The sequence below is a fragment of the Spinacia oleracea genome, chromosome 4 (genome assembly GCF_020520425.1).
Source record: "Spinacia oleracea cultivar Varoflay chromosome 4, BTI_SOV_V1, whole genome shotgun sequence".
Lineage (NCBI taxonomy): Eukaryota > Viridiplantae > Streptophyta > Magnoliopsida > Caryophyllales > Amaranthaceae > Spinacia > Spinacia oleracea.
The window spans coordinates 54,194,783-54,216,423 of NC_079490.1; the positions used below are offsets into that span (position 1 = coordinate 54,194,783).

A 21,641-nucleotide genomic window follows, 5' to 3' on the forward strand; every position below is an offset into this window, starting at 1 on the left:
AGTAATATCACAAGTGTCTTGCTTGGTTGATCACAAGTCTTAAAGCATTAAAATAAGATTGTTTTGGTTGTCGTTTATTAATTGTATGTGTACGTGTTGTCGAGTCTTGAGTTCGCCTTTATTAAAATATTAATAAACGTAAAGTGCAACCGGAACAAGCTTCAAAACTCTTGGAACGTATATACCTTGAGTATGAACAATGGGGGGAGTCTTGCCGGAAAGCTCGTACTCCTACTAATGATACAAGACGTTGTTTCATTTATATTATGCGCAGGAATTCCGTCGGTATGGCCCGACACTCGGTATGGCCCGATTTTATTATTATTATATTTGGTGTTTGGTTGGCTCCCATCACCTTTTTCCCTTTGTGGATTATTCTTTTGGCCCGTTCGAAGCTTATTCTAATTAAATTGTGAGTCAAGAGTCGAGTCAAGAGTCGAGTTTTGTATCTCATGATTGTTTGTTAATTAATATATGGCCTTTGCATGTCGATTAGTATTTAGTGAGTGATGCATGCTTTAGTTTCATTACTCTATGCTTGTAAGTACTCAGCTTTTGCTGACTACGTGCTTTGTGTGTTTCCGGTCATGGCCTTTGCTTTAATGATCCTATGATGATCCATCATTTGCACTTGCATTGTTGGGGAGTAGAATAATATAGCAAGTTGGTAGATCAAGTACGATCGAAATCATGTGGCTTGGGATGATTGAGAGAGTTGCATGTTTTCATCTTTCGAAACTATTTCTTTAATATTTTAATTATGTTTGAAATGTTTGGATTATTTATATTTTGGGTTTTGGGCCATTATGGTTCCAAATTGTAGGAGGCCTCGATATTTTATTAATTATGGTTTTTAAAAGTTAGTTGACATTTAATTCCGCTGCGTAATTCTGGTAATAGCCTTAACCGTTATCACGGTGGCGGTAATGCTTTAGTAATTCCTTTATTTTAAGTTGGAAAATAGTTTTATAAAAGCAAGGAATTATTAGGGTGTTACAGGAGCAGAGCGCAGTAGGATGACTGTAGCGGCTTTCACAGAGCTTTGCGGGTCACACCTTTTGAGGAGATACATTTGCATTATGTAGAGCCTTGACCTAGTTGTTTTTTGTATATTGACTGAGTTTCATACTTTATAGGTGCGTTCACGCCCTTTTTCGGAGGTGCCTATACCCTCCTCGGCTGTCCGAGCCTTCTTCCTGTCTGAGCGACGGGTGCTGATTCTGGGGGTTTATCGCCCCATGTGGTACTTGGGTGAGTGAGTTACTCTCCATCATAGTACTACAGATCGACTTGTTCCCCTATACCCTCTTGAGTCTATGATGCTGAAGGTTGCTGCTGCTATTCGAGCCTACATGGATGCTGTGGAAGCGGGTGGTGAATCCCTCTACCTGGGGGGGTTTTGTAAATAGGGCGGCCAGCTACAGAGATTTCTTGCCGAGGCTTGCTCCGGCAGTTCGTTTCGTGCCTCGGTAAATTTTGAACTTGAATCTTATATCATTGTATTTATTTGTATTCTTGTATGACTTGAATCTTGTATGTGTGTTGCAAGTCGAGGAGATCGACCCGGAGGATGTTCCCTATGATGACAGGGTCCTCCATTATGTGGCCTCGGACGGGGAGCAGGTAGAGTTCCCTGTTCTAGTGGCCCCTTCCTCAGAGCGGATGGCGGCCAATGCCCTTCCAGAGCACTACGCTACGGTGAGTGCTTTTGTATTTCTTGAAATTGTTGTACTCTTGAATATAGAAATTGACTTTGAGTTTTTTATATATGCAGGCGCCTCGGGCGAGAGTGCATCGTTGGATGGTTATAATTGATTCCCTGAAGAAGCATTGTGTAAAGCTGACCAGGAAGCTTGTTGGTCGAGACCGAGCTGTGAGTTTACTATCTTTGTGCTGCTTGTATTTGAATTTTTTACATGGATATCTGATATTTGAATTTTGAACTTTGTATAGGAACGTCGACGAGACCATAGAGAGTCAGAGGATAAGGTTCCTCAGACGGGTGCTTCGATAGAGCAGACTGGGCAGAGCCTGGGTCTGGGCCTTGGCTATAGTGCTGAGACTTTTTGGAGATATTCAGATGCTGATATGAGGGATGTTCCCTCTTCTTCTACCCTGGCTGGCAGGTATTCATAATCCTTTGGAGATGTAGGTGGTCAGGTGCCTTATGTGACTCCTCTTATTGGTCACTTTGGAGTGAGCATATCTCAGCCTGGGGACCTGACTATGGTGCAATGGCCTGGGCTCAATTCCAGGAGATGGAGCGGGTGCGCTTGTTTGAGGAGATGGAGAGGCGGTACAGATTTTCTAGGGCCCAACAATCTTATCAGTTCTTTTCCTTTCAGCAGGGACCTCATCAGTTTCCTAGTACACTTCGCAATTTAGAGCAGGAGCTAGTTACCCTGGGGACAGAGCTTGACCAGGATTTGGAGCAGTACATAAGCCAGAACAGGGGCAAGGGTCCTGTCGAGACTGTGATTGTATCTGAGGCTGATTCGGACTAATCCTGCATGCTAGCGAGATTTATCTTTGCCTTGTGTAGGCTTCTTTGTATGTGGGATTTTTTTACTTGATGTTCGTATTTTGTATTTGTATTGATATTTGTATGATTGGAATATGGATTTTGAATGGTGGGATTTTGTATTGGTTTGAATTTGTATTTTGTATGATTGAATTTTTTATCGGTTTGTATTTGTATTTGTATGCGTTGTGTGTGCATTTTGAAATTTGTGGCTACATGTATGCATGAAAAAATGAAAAAAAAATTCCCATTTTTTCGGGTGTATGTACCCACTATAAGCCCCCGCTTTGACTGAGGTTTTTTGGTATTGAAAAAGCGCAAGTCAAAGTATATTTGACTTTTGCTCATGCAGATAGTGACTCGACTTAGGACGCCGATCTAGGATTAGAATGCTTGAATTTTGGAAAATAACCCGAACTAGGACAAAATAACCCCATACAAGTAGAAAGGGGTTCACTGTGCGGCCCATGTTGTATGGCCAGCTTTCTTTGGAAGAATCGCGTTGCGTGCTTTGGGAGATTGGATCCTCCATCAGGTGGGTAGTTCCGTGGTGGGGAATTGCTGCCATGAGGCATTGATGAGTGACATTTATGTCGCTCATAGGGTAGTGATTAGGCAATTGTTTGAGTCATTTTATTCTATTTTTAACATTTTTAGTCTTTATTTTTCTTAATTTATAATTTTAATAATTTATTCCTTAGTTTACCATTTGTAGCTTTTTTTTTTGTTAGTTTTTAGATCTTAATTTCGTAATTCTTATTTGTTTTATAATTTTATAGTTTAATTGGTTTAGCTTTTACTTTTTAGTTTTCATTATTCATTTCCTTTTTTATTTATTGTTATTATTATTATTATTATTATTATTATTATTATTATTATTATTATTATTATTATTATTATTATTATTTCTCTTTGCTTTATTTTTATTTGCCCCGCTTCTCATTTATTTTGGTTTTTGTGTATAGGTGAGCGATTTGGAGTCCGGAGTTCATGCTTAAAGGAACGAATGCAAGCTAATGTTCCATACAACTTTTGCAAAATATAAGCAGCTATCCTACACCACACCCTTCCCTATCCTACACCACCATCACCTCTCAGCCTCAACGCACAACAGAACAAGCAGCACATTAAACTACTCCTCTCCTTCCAACCACCAGCCACGCCCATCTGAACACTACTGCATCAACAATCGTCAACTCCAATCCACGTTACAAGTCAACAACACCAAAACAAGACCAGAAATCGTATCCCAAAACAGAGTAAAATACATAGCAAAAACAGAGGAATTGGGTTCGTCCGAACCCGTATTTATGTTCGACCGAACCCAAAATTTAGAGTTCTTGATTGTATGAGGTTCGGACGAACCTCAATGGAGTTTGCCCAAACCGACAAAAGTTCGCCCGAACATCACAAGTGTTCGTCCTAACCTATTTAGCGCTCAATTTGGTACGGATTTAATGAAGCTCGACCGCTGCGATTAATTGGAATAGAGCAGCAAGTTTCGGCCCTTGGATTTAACGAATTGATGAATTGATGGTTGATTGATGAATAATGAATGATGATGATGTTAGGTTATGATAGATATGAATAAACATAAATCATGCGGAAAAACCATAAAGCCAGGAAACATATTATTTACACATAATCATTTAGCATAATTCAGATGCATACACTTTGTAGCGTGCCCTCCCTAGCTGCGCCCGAACCGAAAAAGAACAAGTCTTTAGGACTCCAAGTGTCGTCCCTCCGTAGATAGTCCACAGCACGTCCGGATCCGCCTTAAGATTGACCAACTAGAATCGCACTTAAGGTACTATATATTTTCGGCTAATAGGGCAAGAATATGGCTGATTTTTCTACTTAAAAATCTTAGCTTTTTATTGTTTGAATACTTGAAATCCTCGATGTAAATATGTGACCCTAGGCACCTATTTATAGAGTTATGGAAAAGGACTTGGAATCCTTTTAGGATACTAATTTATTTAATTAGAATCTTATTAAAACTCTATTAAACAAATTCTATCTTTATTAGGATTAGGATTTAATCATATGACGAATCCCGGTAGCCTTAGGATTTGAGTAACACACTTCGAGTGATACGCTAGCACCGTAAGCAGGCCTTGCGTCCCACGCACAGCAACAGCCCTTCTCGACGAAGCCCATGCCGCAGCCTCGCGTGTCGAGGCCGCTTCAGGGCCTGGCCTTTGCGCTGGGCCTGGCGTGGCTCGGCTGTTGCGTGTGGTGCGTGTGGCTTGCTGGGCGATGGCCCGGCTTCGTGCTGGGCCTTCGTCTGGCAGGCCTCGTCCGATGCTAATTCGTACGATACGCTTCCGATTAAATTCCCGATTCCGGAATTTATTTCCGATACGAACAATATTTAATATTTCCGATTCCGGAATAAATTTCCGTTTCGAACAAATATTTAATATTTCCGTTTCCGGAATTATTTTCCGATTTCGATAATATTTCCGATTCTGACAATATTTCCGTTTCCGGTAATATTTCCGATTCCGACAATATTTCCATTTCCGATAATATTTTCGGATACGTACCATGTTTCCGTTTCCGGTAACATCTACGACTTGGATAATATTTATATTTCCGATACGATCCATATTTCCGTTTCCGGCAATATCATCGTTTCCGGAGTATTCATTTCTTGCCTTTGACGATCTCAGCTCCCACTGAAACCAAGATCTATTGATTCCAAATATCCATAGATGGAATATTTAATGCCATTAAATACTTGATCCGTTTACGTACTATTTGTGTGACCCTACGGGTTCAGTCAAGAGTAAGCTGTGGATTAATTCCACTTGAACTGAAGTGGCCTCTAGCTAGGCATTCAGCTCACTTGATCTCACTGAATTATTAACTTGTTAATTAATACTGAACCGCATTTATTAGACTTAACATTATATGCATACTTGGACCAAGGGCATTATTTCCTTCAGTCTCGCACTTGTCCTTAGGGACAAGTGTGCATTTCCTAATTCCTTTGTCGCTCGATGCTTGCTCTTGAACATAAGGTAAGAGTTGTCATCCTTATTATGTCAAGAGGTGTTTCTCGGTTTCAGAGTTCAACTGATCAAATAAACAGATAATCATATCCTATGATTCATCTGAGCACGGCCATGCATTTTACAGTTTCTAGCTCTCCGAGTGGCCTTGTACAACTTTTAAGCATCTCATCCCGATTTATGGGAGGACAATCCCAATCTTGCGATCTTGAGATTAGACTTCGTTTGATAGGTGATTACCTGAGCGTTGCCTTTATAGCCTCCTTTTACGGTGCGACGGTTGGTCAAAGTCAAAGTAACAAGGTCTCAAACAAGTAATCTCAAATCACTCAGGTATTGAGGATTTAGTGTCTAATAATTTTAATGAAATTTACTTATCACAGATTTTCATCTCTTACAGTAAAGTTTCATAGGTCTGTCCGATACTAGTCTTCCTAAAGTAAGTATCTATGAAAATGATTATGACATTGCCATGTCCACATAGTTCAAGAAACAGAACTACTAGTCATCTTGCATTCTAGTCGTCTAACGTTTTCTATGCGTCCATCTTTATAGAAAACTCCGACCAGGGACCATTTTCAACTTTTGACTTTCAAGTTCACTTGATAGACATTTCTTAGTCACAGGACTGGTCCTGACAGTCTATCTTGAATATTTCGTCAAATTGAAGGGACTCATCATTTAATACTAAACCAAGATTAAATGGAATATGAAAATACATTTCATATATGATAAATGTTCAACCCCATTGTTTTACAACCATGGGCCTCAAACCCATCTTTAAAACAGTTCATGAAATTCAAAGTTATGCTTGATTTCCAGTGCTACAACGTGAGTGTTGCTTCTCACTTGTTGCATAGGTTTAGTCATCATGCTTTGCCAATCTTAATATCCTTTTCATCGAATGTTCTTCGAGATATGATGATAAGATCTTTTGAGTATGTTTATTTTGTGATCTAGTCTTTCTTGCTACATTAGTGGTTCTACGCATTTTGCAATGAAGAACCATTAAGTCAACAGACATGTGATCTTCCCAAGTTCAATGAAGAACTCATTAATATAAACAACTCTGTTTTATTGCTTCTTAGGCAATAAGTACTTTTACTTCAACTGTTTAGGTTGCTAGTGATGCTTTGTTTGGATTTACTTATCCAAGCAGTTCACGGATATGTGGAAGACTTTCCAGTTGTATCTTTGGAACATAGAAATTAATATTGTAATTTCCCACGCAACAACTCATGGTCTCCAATCCATGTTGCCATTTCAAAACACGATGCTCTTTAGCTCGTCCTTGTCAATGGTTAACTCCAAAGGGATCTTGCTTGATCCTTTGCCAGTGTTTATTTGTGTACCATCAACTATATAGCATATCTTTATTTCCTTGAGTCAAGAACTGTTCCTATGTACCTTTTCAAGTACCATAAGTTTTTCTTGATCTCAATCTAGTTGATCTTTACTTAGACCAATAGAGATTGGTATGTGTTCGTCATGCCTAAAGTCATACGATACATTTTTGGCGATCCTCATATTATATCATACATGATAAATTCTTTTGCAGAATCATTCCCAATTGAATTATATTCATGTAGCTTTTAGCTCATCTAGTTTCAGTAGATACTAAATCCATCTAAATTCTTTGACATATAATATAGGTTTAAGAATCTTAGTAGATTCTTTGATGTTTAACTTAGTAAATGCTTATACATAGTTCAAACATTCTTTACTTAGATTTATTCACATGGGTCGAACATGTCCAATGGAGTCTTTCGTGTTTGATTTAGTAAATGCCATTACTTAATCTAAAACAATATTATAAGATCTTTGTAAGTAGATCTCAATACCCAGGATGTACTAAGTTTCGCCTTGGTCCATCATTGATGAATAATTTCAAACCTAAGTCATTAGCATTTGAATGTTATTTCACAATAGAGAGATATGTGTGTGATACACATAGGACCAATTAAGTTTTTATGTACTCCCACTAAACTTCTTATATATCTATAAGAATCATGTACATTCTATGAAACTAAAATACTTATTAGCTTCACTAAAATACAATTCCAATTCCCAATTGCTTGCTTAAATCTGTACTTAGATTTCATAAGCTAGCATTCATTTCCAGCATTACACTAGTAGAAAAAACCCTTATTGCAGCGGGCTTTTAGACCCCTGTTGCAGCGTACATCGTATGCTGCAACTGGGGGGCCTGCAACAAGTCTGAACTTGTTGCAGCGTACATGTTCGCTGCAAAAAGTGATTTGTTGCAGCGGGCTTTTAGATGTACGCTGCAACAAGTGCCAAAAAATTGGCAAAATTTTGGACTTGTTGCAGCGTACATATAAAAGCCCGCTGCAACAGACCCAACTTTTTGCAGCGTACATTTATTTGTACGCTGCAACAAGTCTGAATTACTCAATTTTTTGCAGCGTACATTTATTTGTACGCTGCAACAAGTCTGAATTTTTGCGAAATTTTTTTCCCTTGTTGCAGCGTACAACATATATGTACGCTGCAAAAAAGCACTTTTGGCGGGAAAATTCTAATTTTGTTTAGGGATACCTAGAGTGCCTTGCACCAAATATAGAAACCTGTCAAAACAATAATAGAATAACGCAACCTGTATAACAAATATAAAAACAACAACTGGAGTTTTGTATATATCCCAAAACCAAAAGTGCACATACCGATACATTTAAATACATTTACGTTCCAATTTCAACGTACGCATACATTTTAACATAAAAGATTGTTCTATAACATCTAAACCAACACGATCAAGCGCCATCAGGTCAATAATAAATACTTGGTGGTAAAAAACTTCGCCCATTGCTCACGAACCACATCAATTTCCTCACTAGCATAAGGCGCAGTCCTCGGAGTATAGACCTTACAAAAACAAAAAATTGATGGAGCATATATTAGATCGATTAAATGCAAATGAAATGTCACATTTTAACATTCAAGCAACTAATGACAATGTATTAATAGTCTATAATACGAATCAATTATTTACTTAATTACCTCATCTAGCCGGCCTTCATAGTCATGTTGTAACGTGACTATCTCTAACATGAACTTCATAACGTAATAGCCACACTCAGTTCCGCCGATTTGTTGAGCACACTGATTAAGAAACATAATACTTTATCTTGCAAGGCCAATAATTAATAAAAACAAAGCAAAAAGCTAATTAAGAAACATGTTATACCTCTATATGAATGGGTTTACACGACTTAAAACTCGTTTTATTCGGACAATGCCCACCATTGCACTTGTACACTTGGTATGCCCTAGAAAATTAACGAAACATGGGTACTCATGAATATGATTTTGGCTTAGGTTTCTTAAAGACTAATGTAATTTGTAAGCAAAAGAACTTACAAACTCAAGATTCCCCATGCATAATCTGTTCGACGTGGATCTCTAGCAGAATCGAAAATATATACATAACCTCTACGTAGGTCCATCACGTATAAATTCCAATGATTTCTGTATAATTTATAAATGATATATTAAATATTTAATAACAATAATAATTAATATTTTATATGAAACTTATATAATATAACACACTTACTCTTGATTATATGGGATTAAAAACCAATTAGTTAGGTTAGGATTACCCATCTTCTCCTTCTCAATTTCAGCTTGGAAAATGTTTTTCAAATACATTGTTGGCGCTCCAGGGTCGGCCTTGATTCTAGTGCTTGACATAATCTCGGGACAAATGAACGAAATCGGAGACATTTCAAATGATTTGGCATGATCGTGCAATAAACACCTACAAAATAAACAAGATTACACTATTAAGATCGATAAAGAGAAAAAACTTCAAAGAAATAATAGTTTTATTAACAACAATAAAACATTTAATTACAATATGTAGACTTGGATCGCTGAAATGTTTAAGCACGCCCCGCGAAGGAACTCTCCTATATCAGACGCAGTTATGTATGTTTCTTGATCAAAATCCGAGTGCCAAACTGAGGCCGCCAATGGGATGGTAGTATTATCATATATATCATCAGGCGCCGAAGTCATGATAAACTGCAAGTATTTGCATGACGGGCCAAGACCTTGAATTGCATCGTGTACAAGTCCCGCTTTCTTGCTTTTGGTGGTTGATTCTTGTGTTTTACGATCACAACTACCCACGACCTCTAAGTTGGACTTAGGCTTAGAATTCGACTTCTTTGGATGCGAAAATTCCTATAACAATAGTCAATTAACATTAGTCATATAATAAGAATCAAATGAGTCCTTAGGTTCTTTAGTTCAAATTTGGGAGCGAAAATGTCATTTTAGCTCAATATATGACCTATAACGACCCAACGAGCCTTAAATGTGCATAAATAGGTTCGAATGAGTTTTAGAAACTTAAAACTATGCATATTAGTCGTGTAATAAGAATCAAATGAGTCCTTAGGTTCTTTAGTTCAAAGTTGGGAGCGAAAATGTCATTTTAGGTCTATATATGACCTATAACGACCCAACGAGCCATAAATGTGCATAATTAGGTTCAAATGAGTTTTAGAAACTTAAAACTATGCATATTAGTCATGTAATAGGATTAAAATGAGTGTTTAGGTTCTTTAGTTCAAAGTTGGGAGCGGAAATGTCATTTTAGCTCTATATATGACATATAACGACCCAACGAGCCATAAATGTGCATGAATAGGTTCGAATGAGTTTTAGAAACTTAAAACTATGCATATTAGTCATGTAATAAGAATCAAATGAGTCCTTAGGTTCTTTAGTTCAAATTTGGGAGCGAAAATGTCATTTTAGCTCAATATATGACCTATAACGACCCAACGAGCCTTAAATGTGCATAAATAGGTTCGAATGAGTTTTAGAAACTTAAAACTATGCATATTAGTCGTGTAATAAGAATCAAATGAGTCCTTAGGTTCTTTAGTTCAAAGTTGGGAGCGAAAATGTCATTTTAGGTTAATATATGACCTATAACGACCCAACGAGCCTTAAATGTGCATAATTAGGTTCGAATGAGTTTTAGAAACTTAAAACTATGCATATTAGTCGTGTAATAAGAATCAAATGAGTCCTTAGGTTCTTTAGTTCAAAGTTGGGAGCGAAAATGTCATTTTAGGTTAATATATGACCTATAACGACCCAACGAGCCTTAAATGTGCATAATTAGGTTCGAATGAGTTTTAGAAACTTAAAACTATGCATATTAGTCGTGTAATAAGAATAAAATGAGTCCTTAGGTTCTTTAGTTCAAAGTTGGGAGCGAAAATGTCATTTTAGCTCTATATATGACCTATAACGACCCAACGAGCCATAAATGTGCATAAATAGGTTGGAATGAGTTTTAGAAACTTAAAACTATGCATATTAGTCATGTAATAGGATTAAAATGAGTGTTTAGGTTCTTTAGTTCAAAGTTGGGAGCGAAAATGTCATTTTAGCTCTATATATGACCTTTAACGACCCAACGAGCCTTAAATGTGCATAAATAGGTTGGAATGAGTTTTAGAAACTTAAAACTATGCATATTAGTCATGTAATAGGATTAAAATGAGTGTTTAGGTTCTTTAGTTCAAAGTTGGGAGCGGAAATGTCATTTTAGCTCTATATATGACCTTTAACGACCCAACGAGCCTTTAATGTGCATAAATAGGTTCGAATGAGTTTTAGAAACTTAAAACTATGCATATTAGTCATGTAATAAGAATCAAATGAGTCCTTAGGTTCTTTAGTTCAAATTTGGGAGCGAAAATGTCATTTTAGCTCAATATATGACCTATAACGACCCAACGAGCCTTAAATGTGCATAAATAGGTTCGAATGAGTTTTAGAAACTTAAAATTATGCATATTAGTCGTGTAATAAGAATCAAATGAGTCCTTAGGTTCTTTAGTTCAAAGTTGGGAGCGAAAATGTCATTTTAGGTTAATATATGACCTATAACGACCCAACGAGCCTTAAATGTGCATAATTAGGTTCGAATGAGTTTTAGAAACTTAAAACTATGCATATTAGTCGTGTAATAAGAATCAAATGAGTCCTTAGGTTCTTTAGTTCAAAGTTGGGAGCGAAAATGTCATTTTAGCTCTATATATGACCTATAACGACCCAACGAGCCATAAATGTGCATAAATAGGTTGGAATGAGTTTTAGAAACTTAAAACTATGCATATTAGTCATGTAATAGGATTAAAATGAGTGTTTAGGTTCTTTAGTTCAAAGTTGGGAGCGAAAATGTCATTTTAGCTCTATATATGACCTTTAACGACCCAACGAGCCTTAAATGTGCATAAATAGGTTGGAATGAGTTTTAGAAACTTAAAACTATGCATATTAGTCATGTAATAGGATTAAAATGAGTGTTTAGGTTCTTTAGTTCAAAGTTGGGAGCGGAAATGTCATTTTAGCTCTATATATGACCTTTAACGACCCAACGAGCCTTAAATGTGCATAAATAGGTTCGAATGAGTTTTAGAAACTTAAAAATATGCATATTAGTCATGTAATAAGAATCAAATGAGTCCTTAGGTTCTTTAGTTCAAATTTGGGAGCGAAAATGTCATTTTAGCTCAATATATGACCTATAACGACCCAACGAGCCTTAAATGTGCATAAATAGGTTCGAATGAGTTTTAGAAACTTAAACTATGCATATTAGTCGTGTAATAAGAATCAAATGAGTCCTTAGGTTCTTTAGTTCAAAGTTGGGAGCGAAAATGTCATTTTAGGTTAATATATGACCTATAACGACCCAACGAGCCTTAAATGTGCATAATTAGGTTCGAATGAGTTTTAGAAACTTAAAACTATGCATATTAGTCGTGTAATAAGAATCAAATGAGTCCTTAGGTTCTTTAGTTCAAAGTTGGGAGCGAAAATGTCATTTTAGGTTCGAATGAGTTTTAGAGGGTTTACCTTGGATGGTAAGTCTGTTGTCTTCTTTTGGGCCGCTAACACCGTTGTCTTTTTCTTGGAGCTACCATCCCTCTCTTTAGAAACATTAGACTTTGACTTCTTTTTAGGAGGTGAAATACAATCCTTTAAAATTCAACAAAAACAAGAGTAGGTAAGATGTCGAATGTGCTTGCGTGAACATATACATTCTAAACAATAAAACATATATACCTCGCCGTCTTCGAAAATCACTAAGTGTATGGGCCATTGCACAAAACTGCCCAGAGCACCGCCTAAGTTAGTGAAACCATCTCCCGTAGGTACCGGAAGAATATCATCAACATGTCAGTCGTAAACAAAATCAACTTGGACTTTATAGTGACCAGGCTTCATCGATGTAAAATGTTGGGGCAATGCACCATCTGAGGGTTGTACCATACCATCCGCCACGACAATGTTGTTGCCTGAAACTTTCTCCTCAAGGGCAAGACGACATGGAGTCCTTTCCTTCATAAACAAAGGTTTCAATGCAACTTTGTAAGTGATACAGATTATTAAGTAAATGTCAACTAAAAACATAAAAGGATCAAGCAACTATGTTAAAAAAGAGTGACTACGTCGTACCTTTAGCTCGCGTGGTTGCGGCACTAAGATGTGACGAGTGGTTCTTGTAGCACTAACATCAAGGTCAACTCTGGCAGAATCATTTAAGTGGAGGTCATCAGGTATCGGGTTAGAAATGGAGTTTAGTTGTCCTGTTTTTAACAAGGTGCTTAGTTGCTTTTGGAGGGCCTCTGCCACCCTCTTCTCTACCCTTTTCTCTAATTCACCTTCAAACTCCTTTTTCACAGAAGCTCTGATTGATTCGTAATTTTCTGATGAAGCTTCACCATGGTCACTTCTACTATGTCGAATACACGGACCGAAAGCCTTTTTGATACCAACCATGCCACCTGTTCCCTTGACACGCCCACGATGATCTTTTTTCCCTATAGCTTTAGTGAGGGCATCCTCACCCTGTTCGAAAGAAAGATTTCCTTTTTCCTTTTCTGCGATGTACTCTAACTGCCAATTAGGAAAGTAAAATTACTTTATATTCTCTAATCAAAGCAAGTAAATATTAATTAATTATCGCTACTTACAGCTTTTGTTGCGATTTCAACAACTTCTGTATCGTTCGGGTCAATTTCCCACTTTCCCTCTTTATTTTGTACTTGATGGGCCAAAATCCACTCCTTTGATCTGTATTTTCTAACTCTATTAACATTTGAGGTCACTGATGAGTTCACCGAGGAGCTACTCGAGATAGGTAAAGCTGCATCTGGTGGAAGTCGTCCATCCTTTATCCAATCTAGTCGCTTTCTATTATAACCCTTTTGGCCGGTGCGATGTGGGTTCTTGTTGCATGATGCACTTTTCCTCGCCTTTTCACTACGAAGCTGTCAAAGACAACATAAAAAGATGGAAATAAATGTTTTTTCTGATAACTTTTTGTCCTAGAACCAATGTCAGTTTGCTACATGAAAAACTCTTTAAGGACAAGTTAAAGAAATATTATCATTACCAATGACTCTGGCAGGAAATAATGTTTAACAAAAGTCTTCCAATCATCCTCTGTGATATGGTTGTAGACATCCCAAGGCATCTTGTTTGTTTGATTTTTTGGCTTCTTTTCCTTCATAGTTATCCATCGGCGCACCAACTTGCTCTTGAAACAACTAAATCGTTTCGCCACACAAGAATGAAAATATTTCTCCCTCGAATGATTAGAATCATCAGTAATGTGGAACATAAGCTGTTAATAATTAAAAAAAGTTAGATTATAAAAATAGTATTTAAATCAAATTAAATAATCCCTAAAATATACAAATCAAGTTAATATCCAATGCTTACCTTAGTCTCCTCCCAAAACCCCTTCTTGATTTGCTCATCTACCTTTGGATATAATGGGACGTTAATATTAATTCTAGTAGCACAACTCCCAACTTGCTTCCCGTATTCATGAGACCATTGTCCATCGGGGACATTATATACATTATACTCAAGGAACATAGGCTTAGCGACTTTAACACCTTTTGACGGACCACGGCCTTTAATGGTCTTTGTAATCGTACTAACATCTTGTGATTCGTCACGCGTTGTGGGAGTCTTGCCACCTTCTGATTCATGCCTAACAACAATTTGGTTTTCATTCATCGTACCTATGTTGTTCCTGCATCAAGTAAAACATACAGAAGAGTGGTTACAAAATGTGCGCGCAGCAGCAAATCAGTGCTCTAGCATACAGAAGGATATCAGATCAGTGCAGATATCACAGATCAGATCAGCACTGATCAGTGCAGATCAGATCAGCACTGATCTGCACTGATCAGATCAGCACAGATCAGCACAGATCAGTGCTGATCAGATCTGCACTGATCAGTGCTGATCTGATCTGTGATATCTGCACTGATCTGTTCTGCACTGATCTGATCAGCACTGATCTGATCAGCACTGATCTGTGCTGATCTGATCAGCACAGATCAGTGCAGAACAGATCAACACAGATCAGTGCTGATCTGATCTGCACAGATCAGTGCAGAACAGATCAGCACAGATCAGTGCAGAACAGATCAGCACAGATCAGTGCTGATCTGATCTGCACTGATCTGTGCTGACCTGATCTGCAATGTTCCCCCCTTGTTGATTTTGTTCGAATTATAACAATATGACTGTTGCATCTGCAGCTTGAGACAGGTAGTCAGGTAAGTCCATTTTTTTAAAGTGAAACCATAGAGGAACAATTGACACTATTTTAACCAAATATTTGGTTAATAAAATTTCATCAAGGATTTGCAGATGCTAGTTTTATGGCAGTCAGAAGAGATAAATCAAGGTCAATTTTGAAACAACAGCAACTAACAGTACCACTCCCCACCAATTTTAAGTCTCTAGTTTGTGCAAAGGGGATCATGCAAAAGAGATGGCACTAATTGAAGAATGAACGAGAAATTTAAGTGTAAATATGTCAAAGCTCAACATAATGGAAAATCAATAAGAACAGCATAGAGAGAAAGAAATTTAGGGGCTGTTTGGTTCCCCAGACTTCCCCCTGGACTTGGATTCCCCCAAATTTCTATCAGTCTCTCATTGGTCAATGACTCAATGGTCACCACCATCATCCCAAATCAATCCACCCCACCCCACCATCACCTCACCACCACTATCACCGTCACCTCACTAGTCACCACTAAAGCAACTCTCACTTCCACCCACCATGGATACATCACCAGAAAAACCAACCTTCACATCCCTTCCTTGATCCATTTCACCCCTTTTCCCTCTTTTTATTCCTCTCCGCTTTTTGTTAGGGACCAAAACATCGCTTTACAATGTAATTGAACAATTGATAGAATACTAAGTTGACACATGCTCCGGCCTTCAAAGAATCAAATCATATCAAAGAATTTGAACTCTATAGCAGCAACAAGCCAACAAGCATGAAAAATTATATATGTGGAATGCACTGATCTGTGCAGATCTGATCAGCATAGATCAGTGCTGATCAGATCAGCACTGATCTGTGCTGATCTGTTCTGCACTGATCTGTGCTGATCTGATCTGCACAAATCAGTGCAGATCAGATCAGCACTGATCAGTGCAGAACAGATCAACACAGATCAGTGCTACCCTCATCTGATCTGCATTGATCTGTGCTGATCTGATCTGCAATGTTCTTTGTCATTCTTGGTGTGTTTGTTGAGGCAATATGAGAATGCAGGGCAGCTAACTCATTCTATAAACAAGTTCTATTAATCTAGTATAGTACGGAGTAGTATGTAAGTTAGATCGTAAAATGAAATTATGTAATTGAGTTTCACTTAAACTCAAGCAACAATGATTAAGAAACTTAATGAGGAAATCTGACAATCTCACTTCTCTTATATCATGAAATCATATACTCATATGAGATAAGTCTAGAAAACACCACTTATGCTAAAATGAGGCATTTTCGCTCCCAGCTATGAACTAACGAACATAAGGACTCATTTTAACCTTTTAAATGATTAATATGATTAATTTTAACTTTCCAAGACTCGATCCGATCTATTTATTCACATTAGAGACTTGTTTGGTCGTTGTGGTTCATATTTATGATAAAATGAGGCATTTTTGCTCCCAACTATGAACTAAAGAACCTAAGAACTCATTTTTAGGCTAATATGACACTTTCGCTCCCAACTTTGAACTAACAAACCTAAACACTCATTTTAATCCTTTTAAATGATTAATATGATTAGTTTTAACTTTCCTAGACTCAATCCAATCAATTTATGCCATTTGAGACTTGTTTGGTCGTTATGGTTCATATTTATGCTAAAATAAGACATTTTCGCTCCCAACTTTGAACTAACAAACCTAAACACTCATTTTAATCCTATTACATGACTAATATGCATAGTTTTAAGTTTCTAAAACTCATTCCAACCTATTTATGCACATTTAAGGCTCGTTGGGTCGTTATAGGTCATATATAGAGCTAAAATGACATTTCCGCTCCCAACTTTGAACTAAAGAACCTAAACACTCATTTTAATCCTATTACATGACTAATATGCATAGTTTTAAGTTTCTAAAACTCATTCCAACCTATTTATGCACATTTAAGGCTCGTTGGGTCGTTATAGGTCATATATAGAGCTAAAATGACATTTCCGCTCCCAACTTTGAACTAAAGAACCTAAACACTCATTTTAATCCTATTACATGACTAATATGCATAGTTTTAAGTTTCTAAAACTCATTCCAACCTATTTATGCACATTTAAGGCTCGTTGGGTCGTTAAAGGTCATATATAGAGCTAAAATGACATTTCCGCTCCCAACTTTGAACTAAAGAACCTAAACACTCATTTTAATCCTATTACATGACTAATATGCATAGTTTTAAGTTTCTAAAACTCATTCCAACCTATTTATGCACATTTAAGGCTCGTTGGGTCGTTAAAGGTCATATATAGAGCTAAAATGACATTTTCGCTCCCAACTTTGAACTTACCTAGACTCAATCCAATCAATTTATGCCATTTGAGACTTGTTTGGTAGTTATGGTTCATATTTATGCTAATTTAGTCAACTAAGGTCAATTTAGGTCAATTTATTCAACTAAGGTCAATTTAAGCCCGCTCGTTTTGATTTAGGTCATTCTAGCTCAAGATTAGGAGACATGTTAATTAGCGCAACACTAGGAGAAAACGCACAACTCACCAAAAGTAAATACGTGCTTTATTTTCCGATTCTGAGAACTTCTGAAAAGACACAAATCACCGAAAGCTTCTGAAAATTTCTGACTCGGGGATCTCAAGTCATCTGCACAGAAAGTTAGAAAACTTTGGTCAGGAACAAAAGTAAGATGTGGAAGTACAGTAAGAATTAAAGAAAGCTAGAAAAGTATAATCATGAACACAATGGAAGTATAAAATAAGAATTAAAGATGTGGAAGTACAAACTACACCTTCCTAAATGCTAGAAAAGATACATTTAATCTGATATTCAGTTAGCTAGAATTACCTATTCCCAGAAGCCAACTCATCTTATTCATTTACGGTTTACAACCCAAATTCCTTCCCTATGATCTGTACGCATATGATTAGTATTATTTGCATCTTCCTCCTCCGGTAACGGTTGAACAGCCGTTGGTAACAGGGGTGTTTCATCGTACTTGTCATACTCATCTTCATCCACAACATCATCAATACCCAGAATATTTCTCTTGCCTTGGGCAACTGCACGCCATATAGGATCAACATTGTCTACCACATAGAAAATTTGCTTAGCTTGTGATGCTAGAATGAATGGCTCGTCACAATCACTTAATCGATCAAAGTTAAGCAATGTTAAACCAGGAAAAATTTCATCTTGTTTCACCCCATTATGGTTGTTGGCCCACTTGCACCGGAATACAGGGATCGTAAATTTGTTGTAATCAAGCTCTCATATTTCTTCGATAACACCATAATATGATTGTGTCGCATCAACCGGTCTTCTATCCTTGGCGCTTGCATAGACCCTAGATGCTGCAACATGCTTCACTCCACTATTCTGCACCACACTCTTTTCATCTTGTCTTCTAGTGTAGAATGTGAACCCATTGATATCATACCCTTCATAAGACAGAACACATAGTCGAGGACCTCGAGCTAACCACTGGACCATTTCAGAAACATCTAGATTTTTTTTCATTTCCTCGGCTACTTCCTTCTTAAACCAATCAACAAATGTGCGATTATGTTCTTGCATCAACGCTCTTTCCTTCAACTTAGGATTCTTTTGTTGCAATTCTAGCAAATGCTTATCTATGTAAGGATTGACCTCGGTAAGATGCTGCAACACACAAAGATGTGCCTTATTCTTCCTTTCAGATGGAGGCGAGATCACATTTTTACCAATTACCCCATGCCCTTCAAGCCTCCCTGCATGACGAGATTTTGGAAGACCTATTTGCTCAAGCCTTGTTAAGAATTCAGCTACATATTGAGATATCTCTTCCTCAAGGACTCCCCGAATGATACTACCCTCCGGCCTTGCCCGATTCTTTGTTTTGTCCTTTAAATGCCCAAAAAATCTCTCAAAAGGATACATCCATCTTAAGAACACCGGACCACATAACTTGATTTCTCGAACTAAATGGACAATTAAGTGCACCATAATATCAAAGAAAGATGGTGGAAAGTACATTTCAAATCGACACAAAGTTTCAACAATATCATTGTGCAAAGAATCTAATTTCTCCGGATCAATCACTTTAGCACATATAGAATTGAAAAACACACAAAGTTTTGTTATAACATGTCTCACGTGTTTCGGCAATATCCCACGAAGTGCAATTGGCAAAAACACATTAATCATTACATGGCAATCATGAGACTTCATACCAACCAACCTAAGGTCCGAGAGAGATACTAGGCGCTTTACATTCGACGAATATCCCGAGGGAACCTTAATTCCATGTAAGCACTCACAAAACTGCTTCTTCTCCTTTCTTGACATTGTGTAACACGCTGGAGGCAGATAAGTCTTAGTACCACCCGCACCAGATTTTTCAACAGGCCACAAATCTGGTCGAATATTCCTCTTTTTCATATCTTTCCGCACATTCTCATTGTCCTTAGTCTTTCCAGGCATGTTTAGCAAAGTCCCAATGATAGCATCGCACACATTTTTCTCAATGTGCATTACATCGAGACAATGCCTAACCGACAAATCTCTCCAGTAGGGAAGATCCCATAATGGAGATACTTTCTTCCACAAAACACCCTTTTTAGACTTGGACTTGTAGCACTTGCCGTATTTGGTTTCAACATTTTTTATTCGTTCATAAACCTGTGATCCTGTCAAAGGCGTACGAGCTACTCTTTCCTCGGTGAACCCATTGAATTCTTTCTTCTTCTTACGATAAGGGTGATATCGACTGAGGTGCTTCCTGAAATCTTGGTAAACATTTTTCTTGAAATTATGCAACCATGTGGGCTTCATGTCCTCTTCACATATAGGGCATGCTTGTTCTCCTTTGGTTTTGTATCCAGACAAGTTTCCATATGCCGGAAAATCATTTATGGTACAAAAAACCATAGCTCGCAATGTAAAGCTTGAATTGGTGTGTGCATCGAACATTGAAACACCTTCATTCCACAATAATTTCAAATCATCTATGAGTGGAGCCAGGTACACATCTATGTCATTTCCAGGTTGCTTAGGCCCCGAGATGAGGAGTGATAACATGATATGCTTCCGCTTCATACACAGCCATGGCGGAAGATTATAAATTGCTAGAAGAACCGGCCATGTGCTATGTTGACTTCTTAGAGTTCCATATGGATTCACACCATCTGCACATAAAGCAAGCCTTAGATTTCTAACCTCCTTACCAAATTCAGGATATTTCTTATCAATATTTCTCCATTGAACAGAATCTGCAGGATGTCGAAGGAGTCCATCTTTCTTCCTCACTTCCGCATGCCACCTTAAGTTTTTTGCTTGTTTCTTCAATGAAAACATACGCTCAAACCTAGGTATGATTGGAAGATACCACAAAGACTTAGCAGGCGGGCCCCTCTTAGCTGAATTTGCCCCTTTGCGTTTGTAACGAGATGCGCCGCATGTTGGACACTCATCCAAATGTTCATGCTCTTTTCTGTAAAGGATACAATCATTTGGGCAAGCATCTATCTTGTCGACCTCTAAGCCTAAGGGACACATCAATTTCCTGGCATAATAGGTAGAGGTGGGGATATCATTCCCTTCCGGCAAAAATTCACCTACCCACTCCAATAAGGTGTCAAAGTGTTCATCTCTCCAACCACCTTTACATTTGAGGTTGTAAATTATTGACACACATTCCAACTTGCTGAATTTTGTACAACCGGGATACAATGGAGTTTCAGCAGCCTTTGATACTTGTTCGAACATCTGAGGTCGTTCGTCCAAGTGATCTTTCAGCCCATCCATCATCTCATTTATTTCATCATCTTCTTCCTCATCATCATCCGTCTCATTATTCTCATAAATATCATCATCACTCTCATTACTCTGAACATCAAATTCATGGACACTAGAACTTGGACGATCAGGTATTGTTTCACCATGCCAAAACCAAACATGGTAATCTTGCTTAAACCCACGGCGAAATAAATGATCCTCAATTTCATCAATGTCACCTAACCGCTTGATATTGTTACAATCACGGCAGGGACAATAGATTTTTTCGGCTTTTGTACTCCGTTGGTGTGCTAAAGCACATCTAATGAACTCTGCGACCCCACTCAAGTATTCTGCCGTAGTATGGTCACCATACATCCAACGACGACTCATTACTAATAACAACAACAAAAGGTTCCACACATAAACACATATATTAAGAAGTCACAAAATCATTAAGAAGTTCCGCAAATCTTTGGTTACATCATTTAAGTTTATCAATGCTTCACTGAAGTGATATTAGAAGTCCAAAAACAGTCCTAATAAGTAAAACGGAATGGATACTTAAGCATAGAATACTAATGTACACGTTTTATTATTACACTTACTATACTTATCCAAATTTTATTTATCGTAAAAATGATATGCACTTACTGTACTATTGATTTCAACTTTCAAAAGAGGAAAAGAGAAATTTTATGAAGATAATTAGATATATCAATACCTTATGCAATTGTTGAAATTCGAACAAGCACGAT

At 37.5% G+C, this 21,641-nt stretch overlaps 1 protein-coding gene and 1 non-coding gene across 2 annotated transcripts; both read right to left on the reverse strand.

Moving 5' to 3' along the window:
* Positions 1 to 12,771: 12,771 nt before the first annotated feature.
* LOC130471543 (uncharacterized) lies at positions 12,772 to 18,016 on the reverse strand. The gene is made up of 7 exons (XM_056841738.1): positions 17,977 to 18,016; positions 17,674 to 17,775; positions 14,320 to 14,638; positions 13,991 to 14,221; positions 13,569 to 13,865; positions 13,051 to 13,491; positions 12,772 to 12,933 (listed from the first exon to the last, which is right to left on the reverse strand). The coding sequence occupies exons 3-7, from the start codon at positions 14,620 to 14,622 to the stop codon at positions 12,772 to 12,774; spliced, it is 1,434 nt and encodes a 477-aa protein (XP_056697716.1). The 5' UTR covers positions 14,623 to 14,638; positions 17,674 to 17,775; positions 17,977 to 18,016.
* Positions 15,943 to 16,069, reverse strand: LOC130460517 (small nucleolar RNA SNORA35). The gene has a single exon (XR_008920374.1). It is a non-coding gene; the product is annotated as a small nucleolar RNA SNORA35 (small nucleolar RNA).
* Positions 18,017 to 21,641: the final 3,625 nt, after the last annotated feature.